This window comes from Sturnira hondurensis, unplaced genomic scaffold, assembly GCF_014824575.4.
Source record: "Sturnira hondurensis isolate 20B ecotype Veracruz unplaced genomic scaffold, ASM1482457v3 Scaffold0014302, whole genome shotgun sequence".
NCBI classification, from domain to species: domain Eukaryota; kingdom Metazoa; phylum Chordata; class Mammalia; order Chiroptera; family Phyllostomidae; genus Sturnira; species Sturnira hondurensis.
In genome coordinates, this window is record NW_028086933.1 from 4955092 (window position 1) to 4976143 (window position 21052).

Here is a 21052-nt window from a genome sequence, read left to right on the forward strand (position 1 = left end):
GTACTGTGCTAGAGGGTGAGATGCAACAACGACAAACAGACCCAACACCCAATGAAACCGCATCCTTGTGGTGGATACCAAAAACAAACAACTGACCAAATATATACACAAAATAATACAACTTGTGGAAAATGTAACGAAGAAGAGACCACTGCATGAAAACTGATCATATACCTCCCCACACACACATCTTATCGTCCTGACTCAAGAATGCCCTTTTAAACACTTGCCTACCACAGAGATGACAAAGCTTCTTTAAGAATAAACAGTGAATTATCAAAAGGAAAAAAATAAGTCTTCACACTAGGACTGAAACTGTGGTAGCAGGAAGCCAGTCTCAAGCACCACTTGGCGGACAGAGTAAGCCACGTGCAGCAGGCTAGGGGTCTATCTTAGCCCCCTGCTAGCAGGCTCTTGTCTTTAATTTCTTTTTTTAAAAAGATTTTATTTATTTATCTTTAGAAGGAAGGGAAGGAGAGAGGGAGAGAAATATCAATGTACGGTTGCCTCTCATGCGTCCCCTGCTGGGAACTGGCCTGCAACCCAGGCATGTGCCCTGACTGGGAATCAAACCTCGATACTCTGGTCCGCAGGCCCAAGCTCAATCCACTGAGCTACACCAGCCAGGGCCATTTAAACACCATTTTTACCAGTGAGGACTCATCTGCAGTGAAGACAGGGGCTGGGCCTTCAAGGAAGTGGTCTCTCTGTTTACTGAGCTTCCACTGGCCAGCCTGGATGAATCAAGTCATTCTGAGATATTTGCTTTCCACAGGAAAATCATAAAATGTGCTCCTTCCAACTGCTAACTACTTTTATGGACATCTAGGTCTTCTAGGTGCATCTCTCTATTTTTTGGTGCCCAGGGGTGCTTTTAATTAGAATGCTGACAATGGGCTCTAAAGCAAGAAATGTCTAAATCCTCCCACTGTCCAAAGTTATAGTGGGTGGGTTCATGGCCCTATTAGGAGAGGGGAAAGGATGTGAGAAGTCCTCCCGGTCCAGCAACTGGGCACTGCACTCCCACCTGTATAAATCCTCTCTCTGTTCTAATGTGCCTTCATCTTGCCCCATTGTGCATTCCCTTAAGGTTTGGATCCTGTAGTCCAAGGTCCTCTGGATGTGTGTCAGCTTTACACCCCATCGAGGGCAGAACCAACACCTGCTGCCTACTCTCTAGCCCCCAGCCCCATTCAGGTGAAAAGTTTGATCTAGCCAAGGGGTTTGTTTGATCAGTTCTCTCATTAAACGTCAGGCCTCCTGGTCATGTTCACATTTCAAGTTGATCTTCTCTTTATCTGGCATTTTTAAGGATATGAAGAACTTCTGGCTCTTTGTTTCCTAAAGAAAATGGCCAAATTCATCAGGCAGTTATTTCTCCAGATTGAGCTTCCCCTGTCATCTCCCTCAAGGTCCTCACTTAGAGGACAGGAGTTTGTGACAGCAATTCTCCTTCCGTTCCCTGTTTCAGGGCCCTGTGCCAGGGACAGGGGCATGGAGGTGGAGGGTTGAGGGTGGGGAGGTACTATGGAAAGAAAGAGATGTTACCGCTTTCAAGGGCTCATCATTGAGCAGAAAGCACAACCCCATACTGTTAACCATAAAGCAAGATGAAAAACTGAGCAGACCACACCCAGGTAGAATAAACCCATCTAGGTGTGTGTGAGACTTAATCACACTTTGAAGACACTTCAGAGTTACTTCTCTCCCTAGTGTGGTAAGACCCAAGAAACTGTGAAAAGCACTCTATACCTTTTATGTTCATGAAGTTTCACTGCTTAAAAATAAATACAGTGGTTTTCAAACTGCTTTTTAGAACCCAGGTGGTCCTGTGAGGCTGCCTAAAACTAACTCTCCTCAAGGCCCACCCCTGCCAAGAGAACAGATCCTGTGAGTAGGAAAGGCACTGCCCCTTCCAAAATTCCATTGGTGAAGCTATCCTGCCTTGATTTTGCTACCTTTGAGGTTGCAGGGATGAAGTAACCTTGGAATTTTCGTGGCCTAGTGGGGAAATGGCAATCAGAAATCTTTAGGACTTTAGAGTTTCCATGGCTTAAGAATGTGTAGGAAATAGGGAGTGAAAAGGAGAGTTTTCCGGCAAGCAGTGTAGCCCGGGCTGCTCTGAGAAACGGCTTCTTTCTCAGGACACCTTGAGGGCACACTGAATTCAAGGAAGATGACTTTTTTTTCCTGGTAGTACTCCAGGAACTGGAGCCTTTCAAAACTACATGACATCATCTTTGGCTTCAAAAATTTTGAATTAAGCAAGAGGCTTTGTCTGTCTAGAGAACTAGGGTTAGTAGATTCATAGGATGTCTTGAATGATGTCAAAGCCAGAAGCTGGTGTCCAGGTCTAATTCTTTCAGGCAGAAGATAAGTGACTGACTTCCTCTCCCAGCTGACAAATAATGGTCCTTTCTCCCCAGTGGGGAGAGATGGGGCTGCTAGCTGACATTCTTTGAAGGCACCATTTGCATGGCCTTCTGCCTGCAGAATGAGATTTACTTAAGGCCTATTTCCCTGCTCTACTACCTTCTTTCCAAATATCCCCCCGGCGCGCCATCAAATAAATGGTTAGCCAAGTGGAAATCACTCTAGCAAACCACCTGCAACACACTGCATTCCAAGCTACTCTGCGAGCTACGACTGCTTCACCAGGGACTATGTGCAGGCCTCCTAGTTCATCAGCAACTTTACCCAGGTCTGCCTCTTCAGCTGTAGGTGACCATACTTTAAAATGTGTAGAAGCTGGATATGACTGTGAAGAAGGGGTCCTCATTGCCAACCAATCAGAATGCCAGGATACTGTTTTGGGGGGGTTCTTTTGAAATCAGACCCATTCAGTAAATTCAGGATCTCTAAACCTAAGGATGCAGGGATGCAATGTACATTTCCAGCAAAGGCAGAGGAGCCCAAGAGAACTGAATACAGACATTAGTTGAATGTTATGAAGTCATAAAATAAGATTTTTGCTCCTCTTTCTTTTTTAAATTCAATTTGAGGGTTGCGAGGAACTGAAATGAAATAATCCATAATCTGCAATTCAAACCAGAAGGTTTGACATAGTTTATAACCACAAACAAAAACAAACCAATTATGATGGCCTCTTTTTATAACCCAAAGGAATTCCAGAGGGATGTCTCTATCCAATCACAAGTTAACAGCAGAAGAGATACATTTACAATTGTTAAACTTGAAATTTTCTACTCTTACTGAGTGTTTACATCATCCAGACTTCTCGACTCATCTCCCAAATTCACACATTTTTCTCAACAGTCAGATGAAGTCTTAGCTGGTAATCGTTTATCTGCTGAGGATCATGTCAGGGACAGAGGAGTGACTGAAAGATGCTACTAACAAAGGCAGGTTATTAGATCACTTTCCCTAAAAATCACTGAAACATGTAGAAAGCATTCTGGCTACATAAGAGACTGCTGAGAATGGGAAGCTCCAACAACGACCATTCACAAAACTTTTTCACCTTCCAGGGGCCATGAAGGTTAGTATGACTGTGCACAGAACTCTCAGCATATCAGAGTTTGAAGAACGTCATGATGACCTGCCCAACTCCTGACACCTCCTTGTGCCTCAGTTTCCTCACTGGTAAGACAAAGGTAGGGGGTTGGAACATAACCAGGGCATTTTTCTACACAAAGGGCAATGTGTGAAAAATAAAAATGTTAGGGTGCTATACTTTCCTTTATTCAGAATGAAAATAGCTCATTGGGTCCCAATTTAGATGACCACTTTATCAGAGGCAAAACACTCATTGGGAACTTGGTGTTGCTTTTGAGCCAACAAAATAAGAATACACTGGAGTGTTTACTTAGTAACAGCATGAAGACAACTTTCTCATCCTTGATACTTGACTTAAACGGGGTCCAGGTTTTGAAGCTCTGGCCCTTGAGGGCCAGGAGGTGAAGTGTTAATAATTGTTGTTACCATTAGCTCTGAATTTCCATCACCTGGACTGCTTGAGAAAAGGGATTCTCAGGTTCTCAGGCCCAGGCCCCACCCCAAAGTTAACAGTTCAGTGTGGGGGCCTGGACAACTGCTTATACACGCAAGTTCCCCATTGAAAGCTCGAACCCCAGTTGTTGAGTAGCCTTTGGAGCCACTGATCTAGAAGATTCTGAGATTTTTTTTTGAGTTCTAAATGACACGGGTACACTTGCTATCAGATAATCTCACAGATAAGTGTCCTCTGGTAACACTGTGATGACAACTTAAGTCCCCAGGCTTTGGATATTATTCATACATCTTCTGGACTAACGTCAAAACTGAATTCTCACTGACCACCTCAAAATTTTACTAGCCAAAATATACCAAGAGAAGCTTTTATTTTGTTCTTAGGAGATTCAAAGGCTTAAATATAGAATGAAAGTAGCAAATGCAAGTGTCTACAGGGCCAACAGGTAGTATAAGGCATTTTTAAAAAGAGAAAGAAAAGAAGAAAAGGGAGGGAAGGAAGGAGCAAGGAAAAAATCCCACCAATTAGCTTCATCTAGTTTATGGCCCCAGAGGTAGATTTTATAGAAAGACCGCTATAGAGATGCACCACCTGAAATGAGATGAAAACACATGGAGTGTTATGAAAAATGGTAGTGACCCAATGGACAAGGAGGGAGTTGAAGTATGAATGAAAACAGAAGATAAAGGGCAATCCCAGAAATCACCAGTCCTCCTGTGATTTGCTTGGCTGAAGTGACGTGGAGCACACCACCAGATAAAAGACAAACGCCAATCTGGTCTTCCATATTCCTCCAGCCCAGCCTCTCTCTACTTGACTCCACCTACACACGCGGCCAAAGCAGTGTAAGTGGCAAACCATAGCTCTCAGCCTGTTACCAGTCTCCCATGCGTCTCCCGGCAGCCTGCTGAGTAACTCCCGGACCCAGCCTCCCAGATCTCTCCTCCTTGGCTCCACCCTCCTCTCGTGGTCATGGGTCACCAACACCTAGCCAACTCAATTTTAAGTTCCTCAAACGCTCTATGCCCAGCTTCAGTCTACCTCCGTGTTTTATTTCCCCCTTTGATTTTTCTCTTCCAGAAAGGCCAGGACCTCTCGTGTCTAAATTCCATCCATTCTCCAAAATTCTTCTCAGCTGGCACCAGAGCCACAAGTCTTCCTTCCCTCATCTCTAAATGAGGAAGAACATTACCTGAACAGCTCATTGATCTTTCTCCACCTCGTCTTATAATGCCTACCTCCTCAGCACAGTAAGCAACTGGAGCCACTGGCCTAGATATGTTTGTATCTCCCCCAGTGCCCAACACGATGCTCTGTACACATAAGACACTCACTAAATACCAATTTAGGGTGGGGCAAAAGTAGTTATACAGTCGTGAGTACACAAAACACAGGTTATTTTTGTATCATTATTTATTAATTATTATATTACTTTCTGTACGAACTGTAAACCTCCTTTTGCCACACTCTGTATATGCTTGGGTGATTTTCTAATTGGGTGACCACTCATGCACTCACCCACTCATTCATGCATTCTACAAAAGAACAGATACTATTTGTCCGAAGAGTACTACAAATGCCCTGAAACTTGTCGGAAGGAAACGTCCTTCGTATATTCTACACCAAGTTGCTGTTGCATGGGAAAAAAAGTGCTTCTGATGATACAGAAGATACAAAAGCAGGAAAAACTGATGCTGTGAAATTTGCTGGCATTCTCCCTATCAGAGAATAACAACAAGTTCCTGGGTTTAAAATGACATTTTGTAATATTGCGCAACATCATGTAATGTATCTGTAGTACGAGCTGTAATGTCACAGCTCGTAAAAATGGGTACTCCCATTCTTAACACTAAAAGCTAGACTTAAAAGTCTAGGCTCTGGGGTTGGCTCCTAAATTTATGAGACTAACCCCGAATCAGTTACCATCTTTTCACAAAGATGAAGGCTAACATTAGCTCAAGATTTTGCAAAACCACGAGTCACAGTAGCAAAGGGTCAATCTCTTTGTCCCATCAACAGATCCACCCAAGTGAAAAATCAGTGTTCATTTTTATATAAGGCACTTGATAAGACAAATATTTTAAGTAAATTCATGACTGTGAAATGTGCATTCTACATGTAGTGCATGTCAGTATTATCCTTCCTCACAAACATACAGAGAGAGCCCATATATTGAGTAAACATATTACATGCACATTTTTTCAGCATTACGGAGTTTTTAGTCAGAATTCAGAGCAGATATCCCCACAGTAGATACCAGATTATGTGACTCATATAATGCTTGTCATTTTTTTCTGTCCCAACCCCTGACATCAAGCTCTAATATTCGTTTGTGGAACAATATGCTATATCTGGCCAGAAACACTAGTTAATATGTTTGAGCTAAAATGAATTTCATTTTCTTGACTTTTTGTCTCTTATTGTCATTTTACTGTGATACAGAGATATCCCAGGTTACTTCGTAAGGAGAGAAAATACAATTTCTTATTCAATTGCAGAAGAAACCGCACAACTTAATCTGATCATTGTGTGAAGGAGAAAATATTTCCAATGACGACATCTTCCTAGGTCAATTGATTTCATTACAGATGTCATCTCTGTGTGCTATATTAATGCAGCCCTTTCTTCTTCTTTCAAGATTGTAATCTTAGTTTGTTGCTCTAACATTTTCTTGGTTCCAAATACATGCTGTAGAAATCCGTGGCCATCAAATTTTCCTGTGGGCTAAAAATAACCTGTTCCTGTCCGTTAGAATTAGCTGATAAAGAGAGTCAGGGCCTGTTCTGAATAAGTTTGATAACTTCCTGTTTATGCTGCACTGACCCCTGTCTAATCGAGCTTCTTTGCCCTCGAAGGAGAGGAGATTCTGCTGCATTTTATTCCTTAATGGCCAATACTGATTACTTTTGAAAGCCTTTAGTACATTTCCTATATTAGACATGAACAGATGTCAGGTATGTTGCCAAGGGAAATTTCTTTTATGCAATCTTGGCTTGTTGGACAATAATAGCCCTTTCTCAACATGGAAAAAAATTACAGACCCAACTAATTTCCCTGACAGGGGAGAGTTACATGTGTTTTCCACTTGTAGTTTTTACGACAAGTTTACAGTTTTGCCAAACCTGGAACTAATTGGGACTGTTTCCAAAAGCGGCCCAATAAACCCCCCAAAAGTGTAGAGCCATTCGAAAAGGCAATCAGTGATGGTTTGCTTTCGTATTTTCTCTGTTTTGGTCAAGGGTTGGGGGTGGGGTGTTTAGATTACAAAATTATTTCATTTAAGTTGCTTAAACACTTACTGTTTCATATCCTCCCAGTTTTTGAGCAGCTTGAAACATAGTCCAAAGGTTAACTGTTAGAGGGACAATAAGTATTTAGATAAGCATTGCATTAACATACTTCCAAGAAATGTCAATTAAAACATTTTTTGTTCTGTTTTGTTTTTCAATGAGAAAGAGAAAAAAAAAAGAAACACTAACATACCCCAGAGATCTAAATTCTTAGGAAATGATTTGCCAAAGGGCACTCAATAACAGGATATATTATTACCACTTAAAATGTTTCTAAAGAACAGTCCCAACCACGGAAATGGTTCTCCTGTTAGGATAAAGGACAACACAGTTTTCGTCCTGTTACCATCCGCAGACTGAGAGAAGCTAAGTTACTGTGTCCTTGGGGAAACGGTGGGATTTTCCAAATTGGGGCCGGTCTTGTTCAACCCTTAGAAAGAAGCCATTGATTAAATGGTAATACATGCTTCCTTCAGAGAAGAACTCTCCTTAATCAATAAATAACAGCCCCATTAACCTATGATTATCTTTTTAATAGAATGTCTGATGGCAGCACTATATTAAAAGCTCGTACTGTATGTCACGAACATGTGGTACCTTGCAGCGAGTGGGAAAAGTATTTCACCCCTGAGGCATCAGTGATACACCAGATCAAAGGGAAGGAAGCTACTCAATCCCAGAGGAAATGAGTCCATTTAGTCCCCTAACTTTGCATGTGTGGTGTCACAAAGATACACCATTGAAACAGAATTCTCTTTACAGGGTCTGCATAATACGTTTATGCTGTTAAGCAGCGAGGCAAACTGCTAGCAACCCTGTTCATTTATACCAAAATACTGTGGAATGGGACCACCACAGATTCTTTTATACAAGAGGGGAAAATGGAACTTCAAGTAATTCCTGGGTAAGAGACATAAAAAAATAAAGTAAAAAGCATTTTTTAAAGGCTCGGTGACACACCACGTTTGAAAAGCCTCATTGAACTTTGCACTATTTCAAAGCTACGAGGAGCCCTGCCTCGGCCTTGATTTAATCTGAATCAATGCATAATGCAACAAAGCTGTTCATAGTACATTAATTTTACTTCTATTTCCAGCAACCAGTTTTCAGACAAACATTGTAATCATTCGTAGTTATATAAGTTTATAATGGCTGCGAGTGTTCTCTTGCAATCAGTGCCAATTGCTATTAGGTATGTAAATTGTTATGTAAAACATGCAGGTTTGACATTCTTCATCAAAATGACACATGGTTTCAATCTAGGAAGATATGTTTGGAGAAAATACTATTTCAAGCCAGGGGCTCACGCTTTGTGTGCCACAAAAAATCCAGACAGAGGCAGAATAGATATTCATTTGTGAAATCAAAGACAGGGTCTGGGTTGCTCCTTTTTTTAAATTTGGAATTCTGGTCAGCTGTGAGTTCCCTGATCGACATAACAATATACCGAGGACAGTTTAATGCACATGTCAACGTAATTCAAAATTGAGTCCTTGGTTCAAATTTGAGTATTTCTTGTTTCCTCTGAAGTCATCAGGTTTTGTTATCTCTTAACAGATTTGGGTTTTAGGAAACATATTTTCTTTTTATTGTTGTTTTGTCCACCTTTAAATGTCCTCCTTTTAAAAGCTGCCTTTTCACAGGCAACATCTGTGCCTGATAAAGCTACGTCATATTATTATCTCAGAAGAAATTATCTCAGAAGAAAGGCGTTGCAAACACTCAGGATTGACAAAACAGAAAATGAGAAACTTTCAACATGTCTATTTCCAGTCATAATCAGTGGATTCAAGCCTATAAATATCTCACTGCAACTGCCCCAGGAGGGAACAATGCAGCGGAAAGAGGAAAGGAAAAAAATTCCTGGCTGGATGATTTGTAGATTTAGTATAAACAGAAAGCCTCATCATACCCAGATTAGGATTTCAACATAATCCTGCGTCCAAAATATGTTTTTTTTCCCAATTCAAAGAAGCCGAGCAACTTTAATATTTCAAAAATGAAAACAAGTATACTTACTCTGTTTGAAACCTAAATAGGGTATTCGTTCTATTGGCGTCTTCCTTTCTTTCATGTATTTATAGAGCGCCACCAGGAAGGCCTGCTCGTCTGCCCGGCACTCCTCGCCGATGGCCACCTTTGGTTTTTCTTCATTTGAGACTTTTTTACAATTATTCTGGTTATTCTTCGGTTTGGTCAAGGCAGACCTGGCCTCACATTTCACCTGGAAAAGGGGGTGAAAGTGCCACATGAAATCAAGCCCAGCCCTGGACCATTCACAAAGCCATAGCTAGTGACACATTTTGCTGAGTGGGAAGGGGGAACCAATAAATTACCCCTGCTCTGCAATAGCTGTTTAGAGGCATCACTGACTATGAATTGTCTCAGACCAGGGGATGGTAGATTTCTTTCAAGGGCCAGATAGTAAATACTGTAGGCTTTTAGACCTTTACAGTCTCTGTTGCAACTATTCGAATTGAGTGAGAAAGCAGTCAAGAGACCATTTGTAAACAAACGAGCATGGCTGTGTCCCAATCCAACTTTATTTATAGAAACAGGTGGCCGGTAGGCCACTGTTTGCCAAACCAGAAACAGTGTTGCATCTGGTGGGGCCATTCTCCTGCCTCTTTCCGTATTTTTCCTAAGGGGCAGATGTATTAATTGAACAACCCCTACCTTAAGAAATAGTCCTATATTTCGCACTTTGTATCAAAATGAAAGACAAGTCGACCTCTTTATAGGAAACTTTGTTGCTACTCTTTCCAGCCACCTGAAAACACACCTGGCTGTCAGCGTATGTTGGCTTCAGGAGCATCAGCAAGGTCTCGGCTGGCTCACCTGAGGGGCGAGCCAGATCTGCCCTTGTTAGGAAAGAAAAGATCCCACTCTTTCCTGAGTGCTCCTTGCTTTTTCATCAGCCCTGAGACCATAAGGGGAAATGTGAATTTGCCACAAAGGAAAGAGTAGAGGTCAGCTAAAAACCCAAGAAGAGTAAGTGAAAAGCATAATTAAAAAATAAATGGTGGTTAATGCTCCAGATGTTCTTCCTACCACACTCTAGGCGAATATGGAACTTGGCATACCAAACGGCTAACCTAATGTTCCCTCCTCACTGCCATGTTCTACAAGAGGCCTTTGATGGCTGTTAAATATAACGCTAAGTTGCTGAGCTATTTTAATTGTAAAAGGGGGAAGTACAAAGGGTCAAACTTGGAGTTCAAGTGTGCCCGTGGGGAATGTGTACATTCCAATATTCTTTACATCTCCGTATCTAACATCGAAGAGAACAGGGCAAGTAAGTGCTGGGGAAATGGTATGAATAAAAATGTCCCACATACTCAACACCGTGTTCCATTTCAGATTTTTGACCTCTCATTTTCTTTCCTTTCAGCTTCTCTTTCCCAAGCACTAAGAACATAAAAGGCTATGCTTATTTATGAAAGGGAAGCGTATCCTTTTAAAAGGTTTTCTTTATTGCTTAGTCTCTCAAGTGAACATGCCAGTTTAATATCTTCAGATTGGCCCGGCTAAAAATAAAACTTCCTGCACAAGTCATTCAACTGGGCTTCTAGATAAGATTTTAATTTTTAAGGGACTATGGAGGTGGTATTAAAACATTTTTCCATGCAGAAGTTTTACTTCCAGTATTTTCAAACCTTGGGACATTGTAACATTATACATTAAGGCGAATATCCTGGGAAGCTTTATGTGGTCATCATTTTTCCCTGCCAAATTCTAGATTGTTGAGCCTAAAGTTCTGATGACATCTATAATTTCGTAGCTTTTGGAAATCATAAAATTACTCCAGTTTTAATCTGGACTGGTTCCAGCCTTTTTTTTAAATGCCTACTATGTAGCCAGGCTCTATTCTAAGTACTTTTTTAGGTAATATCTTCCTTCATGCCCACAACTCTAAGGAGGCAAGTTATTCTTCTCCTATTAGAGGACACTGAGGCACAGAGAAGATGAGCAACATGCACACGGATGACAAGGTCATGTTCAGGTTATTAAGTGGCAAGTCTGGGAGTTGAATCCAGGTAGTCTCAACTCTGGGCTTGTGGTTTTAAACACTATACTGTAGTGACACTCCTATAAAGATAAGAGTAGTAGTGAAAACATACTTCCAATTAAAAAGCCCATCATAATGACTAGGCTTTTTATAAAACCTACATCTTAGAAAGGTGATTTATCAAATCCAAAGTAAAAGATGAAACTAGGTACTTTTCAAAGAATAAAAGTGTTGTTCCTTCCACTGCCTGTAGAGCAAAGGGCAGGAAACCAGGATCCACGCACGGAGCGCCTGCAATGAGCCAGAGACAGCGCTGTGGGCTTCATACAAACTGCCTCCTGGACCAGGAAGCACAAAAGGCTGCCCTTTAGCCCCATCATACAGAGGGGACTAAAGGAGACCGGAGCCCAGTGAGGCTGTGGATTGGCTAGAGCGGGACAGAACTCTGGTTTTAGAGGCATCCCTCACTCTAAACTCCAGTCACGTACAAACAAGAGTCGATGTAAGGTCTGCATAAGAAACAGGCTGGCTCTTGCATCTGTAGCGATAAGGGGCCAATTACCTGTATTATTAGGTCAAAAACGCCATTGTTAAGGGAGCACGAGGTTTGTCCTGCAGCGTTTAGAGAGCTGCCTAACTTGCCTTAGCTGTGCAGATACACCCAGAAACAGAAGGAAAGCTTAGGGGGGAGGGATGCCCAAATCGGGCTCTAGGTCATCCAGACTCCCTGCTTCATTGAAAAGGCACCAGCCAGACTGCCACCCTACTGAACTCCATCCTGAACCTCAGCGGGCTTCCCAGCAGCTTTCTCCTGGGGAAGCAGGGGCTTCCTAGGAAGTGAGGGGTGGCTGCCTCTCTCAGACTCGCTCCATACATTTCTTCAGTTAATATGAATGAGCCTTTTAGGATATTATTCGGTTTCTTGGCAGAAACAGGCCAAGTTCTTTTCTACAGTTTTTCACATTCACCCAAACATTCTCAGCATTTTAATCTACTGAAATATTAAATGGGAGTCTTGTGTTGACCTTGAGAACGCCCACCCTTTTGATGGTAACAGTTAATTACTAGATCTTTTTAATATTTTCACCAACTTGTATGTCTTATACTTGTTGAGTTCACTAAGAGCTTTGGGGTTTCCAAAGTGATTGAGGAAGTGCTAATTAAAGAATCCACATTTAATGTTTTCAATGAACCACCGCCTATTTGGTATTAACCACATCTTTTCACTGGATTGAGTTATAACACATCCAGCTCTCAGCCAGGGCAGCGAGATGCGCTGAATCAGCAGGGCAGACGCTGGAGTAATTTTAGTTTTAGTCACTAACTTGCTAGGCGACACTCAATTCTTCCTCAGGAAACCAAGAAGGATAGACCATGGCAGGTAATTCTGGGAATCGAATGGGATGAAAAAAATATTGAAAATAATGAGAGTATCATATTTGTGAAATATTGATAGTATGTTGGTGATTTAAGTGAAAGAAGATACTGCATACCATGGCTTCCTTTTTCATGTTCCTTTCAGAATATAAGCCACCTGTTACATACTTCTGGCCTTTGGAAAGTGCTTTCAGGATGTGAAAAGTCATTTGCCTTCTTTCAGGGGAGGCCTTTCATTAGAGACCCAGGCTGAGATTTCTCTTGCACAGATCACCATGTGAATGGGTTTGGGCCCCAGATCTGTAGCTGGAAGTTGATCCCAAGGGAAATAGCAGGATTTCGGTTGGACACAGTAGGGACATCTTCAGAGAGCTGGTAGACTTTTCCCCAAGTGACTTTTGCTGTGTTTGGAAGGCCATGAAATTCTCAGTCTTGTAAACCTAGCTTTCATGATTGCATTGAGAGAGTGTAACCTTCTCATGGTGACAGGTAAATTACTTGACTTACTTTTCTAGTCACACACAGAAGGAGTCCAGTGGGTCACCATGGTTAGAGCTTTGCTGTGTGTTGCTGCAGAATGATGGTACTTATCCATAGTTAGAAATGGTCTGTTTGACAGTCTTTCGAGAAAAGAGTCACACAGCCCTTGGTCACAAAGCCCAACTAGTTGTTCACTTGAAACGTGGCTTCCAGCTCAGGAGGGTCCCGGGTTTGTAATCCCTATGGCAGCATTTCATGAGAAAAGACCCCTTCATGGCACAAATGCCTCTTTAATGGTTGTCCTGACCCCAGACGTGGCTTGTTCATTCTTGTAGGGATTTTCTGTTGGTCTGATGGTGCTGGCAGATAGGCCCACCACACTTCACACCCATGGGTCTCTCTCTTCCACAATGCGTGGTCTTGCCTGACCCACCGCAACAGCAGGCCTGTAATCCAAAACTCCAAGAAGAGTTGGATGTTTAGATCGGTCCCTGGGAGCTGGCTGCAGCAGAACATCCATACATTCACCGTTGAAACCAGCGATGGAAGGATAATCCTTCTCCAGGTAAAAATTCTGAATGGCTGCACGGGTGGGAGGTAGCACAGAAATGGTCACGTAGGAAACCCAGGCTCAAAGTCCCTCCTAGGAAGGGTAAGTCAAAGAGCATCAGACATAGCACAGGCTCCCGCCCTCTTTAGTTTCGTGGGTCCTGGTGTGGGTACTGAGCTTCCACACAGAGAGAGAGAGATTGGAGGGGTGTGCGTGCTTTCAGGTCAGTTGTATAAGTCTGATAAAACTCCCAGAGGCATACGTTGGTCGTGACTCCATGTGACACGGGAAGCCGCTTCATTCTGCTGGGCTCAGGTACAGGAAATGCTGGATAAACACATGATGTCATCTCAGAAGTATGGGGCTGGGAGCCAACACAAGACATTAGTAGCAAATGCTTTGCTGAAGGTTACAGTCCTAAAACCTTCTGGCTCCATTCTTTAGTATCTTGCAAACCACATCCCAGGGTATAATAAACTGTTCCTGCTGACATCCTTCAAGACCGTGGAAGCTGAAGCCCCAGATAGGTAGCTCTGGGGCTGAGATGTCCAAATTAGTAAAAAAAAAGGCCATACTTGGCATTCAGGTGGACTCAACTTTTAGATGGTTAAATGAACAGAACAAAAATAACTTTAGGCAAAGAGATTTTTTTTTTAGCCAGAAAATACACATTTCTCCTGGTTGATCTTTTTTTAACCCTTGGCAATCTTAGAAGGATGAAGAAATGCTAACCAAAGCCTCCTCAGAAATTCCCAATGAAGATCAGATTTACAGAATGTGAGTATTTAGGATTTGCTGCGTTACAACAGGAGGAATGGAGTACATGGCAGAAAAATAGGGGATCTTCAACACAGAACTGACTTGATGTTTTCCTCCATCAGAATCTTTCAAATTCCCCAATAATCAAGATGTTGCCACCTTCATAAGTCTAGTCCTTGGATCTGGAAATGTGGCATCAGCTGGTATCCGGTCTTCAAGTCGGGCCCCAAAGGGGCTATCGCTGCCTTTGGCACAGAAGTAACACCTAAACGCAGACACCCCGCAAACATGGAAATCTGATCCCAGCTCACAAAAGAAAAAAGATAACTCTAAAAACAGGAAGCGACACTTCACACTTCACGGGGCTAAATACTTCAGGCGTGCACTTTCAAGATTCCAAAGAATGTGGAAGCAAAATGGGCCTGGGTCCTCAAAAATTCGCCTAGAGTTCAGATCGTTACTCTGCCTTCAGAGAGACCTTTAAAAACACACAGATGTATACATAGGTTCATGTATACATGTAAATATTTTGCTACATGTCTTTAATTTGTACAGTAAGGTCAATTAGAGGTGATTTTCAAAAAAATAACTCAAATGATTAATTCGAGCCATTTCTAACCCCATCACCTGTCAATCTCTGAAGCACATTTAGCTGAACACATTCAGAAGGAGGATGGTTTGGCTGGTCTATTTTTGACACAGGCAGAGTAAACTATGTCATTGTGTCACCTACTACGAAATCTCAGGCTCCATGATGTGGGTGCTTAATCATCTGTCCTTTACACAACAGGCCAGACTGGGAGGTGGGGAGTCTTTCTGTTGACTAATCAAAATGCCTATCCCTCCCCACTCACCGGCTCTGCCACCCAGGGCAGGGCAGGTGGTGGGAACAGACACAGCAGAAAGTTGTGAATACCCAAGTCAGATTCGGAATAGCAAACTGCCACGGAGAAACAAGAACAGAGAGATAGAGAGATAACGGAAAAATAAAAAGATGCCGCGAAAGAATACCGCGGCGCGAACTACTGTACCTTTGCAATGGCTTTGCCATCAGAACTGTTGTTGGAATCTTTAACAGCACTGAATGAGTCTCTTCTCTGTGGGCATGGTTTCTTTTTGCGCGGTCTGCCTTTAAGATTTGGCGCTGAAAACAAATGGAGAGAACAACTGATATACGTTTTCATTGGCATGGATTTCTTTGTTACACACCAAGAATTCTGCTACAGTGGTCCCTACTACGTGTGCTGAGAAATGCACACATCTGTGGTAGCCAGCCCTCATGCTGTGCTTCTCTCTCTGAAGGGTGGCATCTTGGAAGACCATATGCTTCTGTACTTCTTTCCCAAAGCTCATCTGATATTAAACATGTCTAATTCATGTAAAGAAAATGAAGCCCTTAGCTCTGATGGATGACAAAAGGACAATGCATTGTTCTAAAAGAAAACAGGTTGGGCTGAAGACAGCCCTGAGCCAGGCTCTGAGGTTATTCTGTTTTGTTTTGTATCTTGTTTTCAGAAACCTAAGTAATATGCCAGCCCATTATGGTATCATAGTAATGCAATGTTTGAAAACATCTCTCTTCCAAATTGGAGGCATAAGCATTTTCTCAAATTATACAAATAAGTAGAGAGGGAGGGAGAGGGAGAGCTATAGAGAGAGGCAGTCACAGTAACAATCTGAAATACTATTACATGCATTTACTAATAATATTGCAACGAGCATGTTTCAAATCTGAACAAATCTGGCAGATATATTTAAATCAGCACGTTCCCTTTTTCCTTTTTCAATATATTTTTTAATGATCACCTTGAGGGTTATTTCAAATAACTCCCAAAGATCACACTGGGGTCAGCCAGATTCCATGGAGCTTATACTTTCTAAAAGCTACAGACCAAGATGCAAATCAAAGTTACGTTTCAACCTTGATGTTGAGTTTGACTCCCTTTAAGACCCATACAGAAAGCAGAAAAAAAAAAAAAGCTGCTGTTTACTGAGGGCTACGGCTGGGCTGTCCTGCCTCAGCTTTCACATTCAGCTTCATCAGTCACGCAAGTTGAACAAAAGTAAGACAAACCAACTAACCGACTAGTCCTTGAAGAATTCCACACGAATGAATTCTACCCCAAGCGATTCCTTTCAGACCTTTCCACGTGCCCCCACCTTTTCTGATTACGGCAATGCCAAATCTGGACACCTCGAATCCTCCTGATTGTTGTTAATCTTACTCGTGTCACGCAGTTAACTGGTGGTTTTTAGGACATTTTATATTGCGCTCATTTGACAAACACGGTTAATCCCACTAATTTGATTTTCTACTGTGGATAACAGTTGGTTGTTCCTAGAGCTCAGGAAATAGACCTGCCTTTACAATCAGGCAAAAGTTTCAAAAGTGCCTTTGGGGCTCCAGCTCAGACACCACCCCCCTCCCAAATCTCCTCTCCCTTCTCTCATTACCCCGAAATGTTTCTCTGAAAGTCCATCCCCCAAAAGCCAGCCTGGAATTATGGAAGGCAAACAAGCTCACAAATCCAAATCAAGCAAAGAGAAAGTAGCGATTACCCATTCCAGTCGAAAAACATCTGCCCGACGCTGTCTGTGCCCCTGAAAGCTACAGCATGTGACTGACTGCTCTGCGGCCACGTCCCTGGAAGACTGGACTGGACTTGGTGTGGATGTCAGCTTCCCTCCGAATGAGAGCAGTGAGCCTCCGCGCTCCGCTTACAACTCCCCTCCCCCCGCGGCTTCATTACTCATGTAAACACACAGCGGTGACTAGCACCGAGCGTGTGGGATCAGCTCTGAGGACTTCGCTGGAGTTGCCAGCCTGGCAAAGAGGGCTGTGCTCTCTCCACTTCCCTGCACGGGGCTGGTGACTTCATCTGGCCTGTTTTGTGGATCCTGACCTCCTGCCCCCCTGTCGGAGCGTGATGCCAGCTTCCACGGCTGACACAATCCCCAGCCTGGAGCCAGGGTGGGGACTCTTTTGGTTGGAACACATGGGGTAGCACAGAAGTGTTTCCACAAGTGACCCAAGTGCTAAGACTTGAGTGATTGCTGGGGAAGGATGTACTTTCATGTCCCCTTATCAAAATAATAGCTGAGCAGAAAGCAGACAAACAAACTTGGGGTAGGTTTGAGGCATTTTACTGAGAGGAACAAAACAATACCACCTCTGTTCTCAGACTTGTTACTTGTTACTATGATCTTTCCTTGCTAACATTTTGGCAAAAAGCATTTGAACCTAAAAGGCATTTATTTCCAGAAAAGCTTTCTAATCCCAAAGGCCTTTGAGATAGAGAGAACTGGCATCGAACAGGCTGTTTTAAGTAAAGACAATGGTTCCAGGAACTGACAGTAAGTCATCTCCAAATCAGGCGTGTTTCCCCCCATTCTTTGAGCTGTTTTCAGAACCTAGAGAAGCACATGTCCTTGCCCAGAAGATTCTGAGAATTACAAATTTAGAACACACTAGCATTTAATATTCTGGTCACACAAACTTCATCTCTATGTGAGATCTGATCAAGAGAAAAAAGCCTCTTGTTCCTAGTAAAGCAAGCACACTGATATTTCAGGTATGTTAGCTGAATCCCACCAATCACTTAAGTCTCAAACTCAGTTTTCTCTGCCCTCTGAACTCCATTTCTGACCTTCTCTTATGAAGGGCATCACTGTTCTTTGTATTTGAGCTGTGTTTTATGGTTTACTATTATATTATAGGAGAGTCTATAAGCACAGGATCATGCTGGATTCCTCTCTCATCTGCCCCAGCACATACCTAGGAGGCAGCATTGCATGATATGAATTTGTTGAGCGAACATGGGACTAATGGAAGGAAGTATGCCCATATATCTCTCCTTTTTGTCTTCATGAGCGGGGCCTGCCCACCTGTCACACTGGGCACCTGCAAAATTGCTTTCACCTTCACTACTTACTCTTGAGCTTTGGGAGCAAAAACCAGTGACTTGAGTTTGCTTGTGGGAATCAAGACAGGAAACCTGCAGCCTTTGGTTCCTGATTACTCCGTTAAGCCATTGTGCCTGGCACCTTGCTGGGACCACAGTCTTCTCTCACATGTAATGAACAAATGCCCTGAGCAACAGATGGTCAGACTCCTGAGGGGGCGGGGCAGAGGTGGACCATGAAGGACTGGATGGGAGGTCCGATAACATATTAAGACCTTTTGGTTCCACAGAACCCAGGTAATTCTTTGAATTGGGAAGCTGTCTTTTTTATTTTTTATTTTTTATTTTTAGAGAGAGGGGAAGGGAGGGAGAAAGAAAGGGAGAAAAACATCAATGTGTGGTTGCCTCTTGTGTGCCCCCTACTGGGGACCTGGCCCACAACCCAGGCACGTGCCCTGACTGGGAATCAAATCAGCAGCCCTTTGGTTCACAGGTCGGTACTCAATCTACTGAGCCATACCATCCAGAGTGGAAGCTGGCTTTTTGTGGGGGAGAGCAAAATTTCTGGTCCCCAGGCTATATTTTTTCCCTACAGGGTCAAGAAAACAAATCATTTGCTAGGTAGTTGAGTAAACTAAATGCTTTATGCCACGATGGGTGGTCAGGGGTCAGGTGGAGGCTCTGGACTTTCATTCTTTTACGTGAGAAAACAGCTCCACTTGGTTCAGCTTTCCTGGACCAACCCGAGACTGCCTCCTGCCCCCCACCCCCAACAGCTAAGGGCTTCGTACCTATCTACCTACCGACAGAACCTTAGTCCTAGACTTCAGATTTAAACCAGCTTCAGCCCTTTAGATGAGACAGATTTCTACCAGCAAAGCCATTCTGGGAAGCCAGTACACTTACCAAAGGTCAGTTCTACTAAAGAAAAAACAAAGAATGTGGAGCAATAAATGGACGGTTGCTTTTCTATGTGTACATAATCCACTAATCAGCCCTGGCCTGGCTTGCTCGCAGAGTTCAATGATCTTTGCATGAATGTTTTTAATATCATACATGGTGAATAATAAGAACTGATACTTTCTGAGCACTTTTTCTGGGCCAGCCAGTGCTTTGCGTACAATAACATTTAAAACCCACAACATGCCAACAGGAAGCTGTGATTAGTAGTCCCATTTTACAGACCAGGAAACTGAGACCGAGATGAAATTACTTGTCTTAGTTCATACAATGGGTTACAGGTAGCAGAAGGATTCCAGCCCAGCAACTGGATTTTATCCAGAGCCTCTGCATTAAGTAACTTCTCTCTAATACACACACACACACTCTCCCACAATGAGGTATTTATATGATTACCTCAGGCTGGCAGTCACCAGGGAGCTTTCCCCAAATGGAAAACGCTCCCGAATGCCACCTAGTATAAGGGTGCAGCAGCCCATCTCAGGCAGCAAACAGCACCCTACAGCCTTGACAGCAAGCAGGGTCCCCGCTGGTCCTGCCTCAGCAACAGGTGACAGGCTTCCACTAAAGCCACAGAGTTCCAAAGAGACTTACAGAGCCATGCATAGTATCCCCTTGCAGTGGGCCACTGACTCTTCTACCTAATCAGTGAAAGATCTCTGTGGGGTAAAAAGTCTTCCCTCTATGAAGCCCATCTGTTCCTCTTACTCAGTGCCATGAAATTAGCAGGTATTCACCTTTGAGCAGTAACTGCTATTTCCATAAGTGTTAATCCCAGGAGAACCAGCGACCACCAGTGCTCCAGGCTGCTTTGACATCTAACCCTTCTGTTTTGTTTTGTGATTTCCCCTTTTTAACTCCTTCACATATCAAACAATTACAGTCTCTTTTTAAAGACAATATAACAATGCAAGTTTTTTTCCCCCTTAGAGTCTAGAACTCAGAGTTGCAGGCATTCACGTATTTATATATTTCCTTCACAATGGGTTCTGACAAGTTATGTGTCAGTGCAGGTGTGGGAAACTTTCATCTCAACCCCAACTCTTGCAATAATAATAATAAAACAAAGGAAATGTAACCAGTTACTGGCAAAGTAAATTGCTTTTGGCTTAAATGTTCCTGTTTTTTTCAACTGTGTTCTTCCTGTCATGACCGTCTCTATTTTTTTATAACATTTATGCTCTTGGAAATACCACGAAGATAAACTGCTATAAAAACTGGATTGACTCATCAGTTAACAACTCTCTCTTCTCTTTGCAGAGAGGATTTTGTTGCCAACGCAGCTACAAATTCTCTCGAGAAATTCTTTGTGAGCTCCCACTGAGAGAAAGAACTTGCTGGTTGGTGGGGATTGAAATTAGGAGAATGGAAAACCAGGCATCATTTTCCTAAGAGTTTGACCCCAGGGTCAATGTCTAGAGGAAGTCCGCAGAGCGTTAACACATTTGATTTGCAAGTTGTGTGTGAGTGTGTGTGTGTGTGTGTGTGTGTATTTTAAACACTAAACAGGAGCCAGAATACGAATCTCCGCTGACTTAAGTATTAGTGACTGACAAACATCCTTCTATGTATAGTGTGCATTACTGATCATACTTTGCATTTCTGTAATGCCTTTCCTCTGAGGATATCAATTCTCTGGAAAAATTTCTATATAGACAATAATCTTAAAATACTCTGGCAAGTTTCAGCATGGAGCATTGCTCTTTCTGGAAAAGAAAAAACCCTACCCTAATTTAGTTATCATTTACTGTGTTC

The 21052-nt window shown here is 42.7% G+C and overlaps 1 protein-coding gene across 3 annotated transcripts in view; it reads right to left on the reverse strand.

Annotated features, from left to right (window-relative positions):
• The window catches only part of ARID5B (AT-rich interaction domain 5B), a 179893-nt gene that overhangs the window by 27487 nt on the left and 131354 nt on the right, over window positions 1-21052 (reverse strand). For 2 of the 3 annotated variants that reach the window (XM_037062697.1, XM_037062699.1), the window contains 3 exons: window positions 15467-15579; window positions 9280-9484; window positions 7270-7322 (listed from right to left, as the gene is read on the reverse strand). In XM_037062697.1, coding sequence (XP_036918592.1) covers window positions 7270-7322; window positions 9280-9484; window positions 15467-15579 — 371 coding nt within the window. Of the gene's footprint in view, window positions 1-7269; window positions 7323-9279; window positions 9485-15466; window positions 15580-16994; window positions 17374-21052 lie in introns of those variants that run through there. The other variant, XM_037062698.1, reaches the window with a different exon arrangement.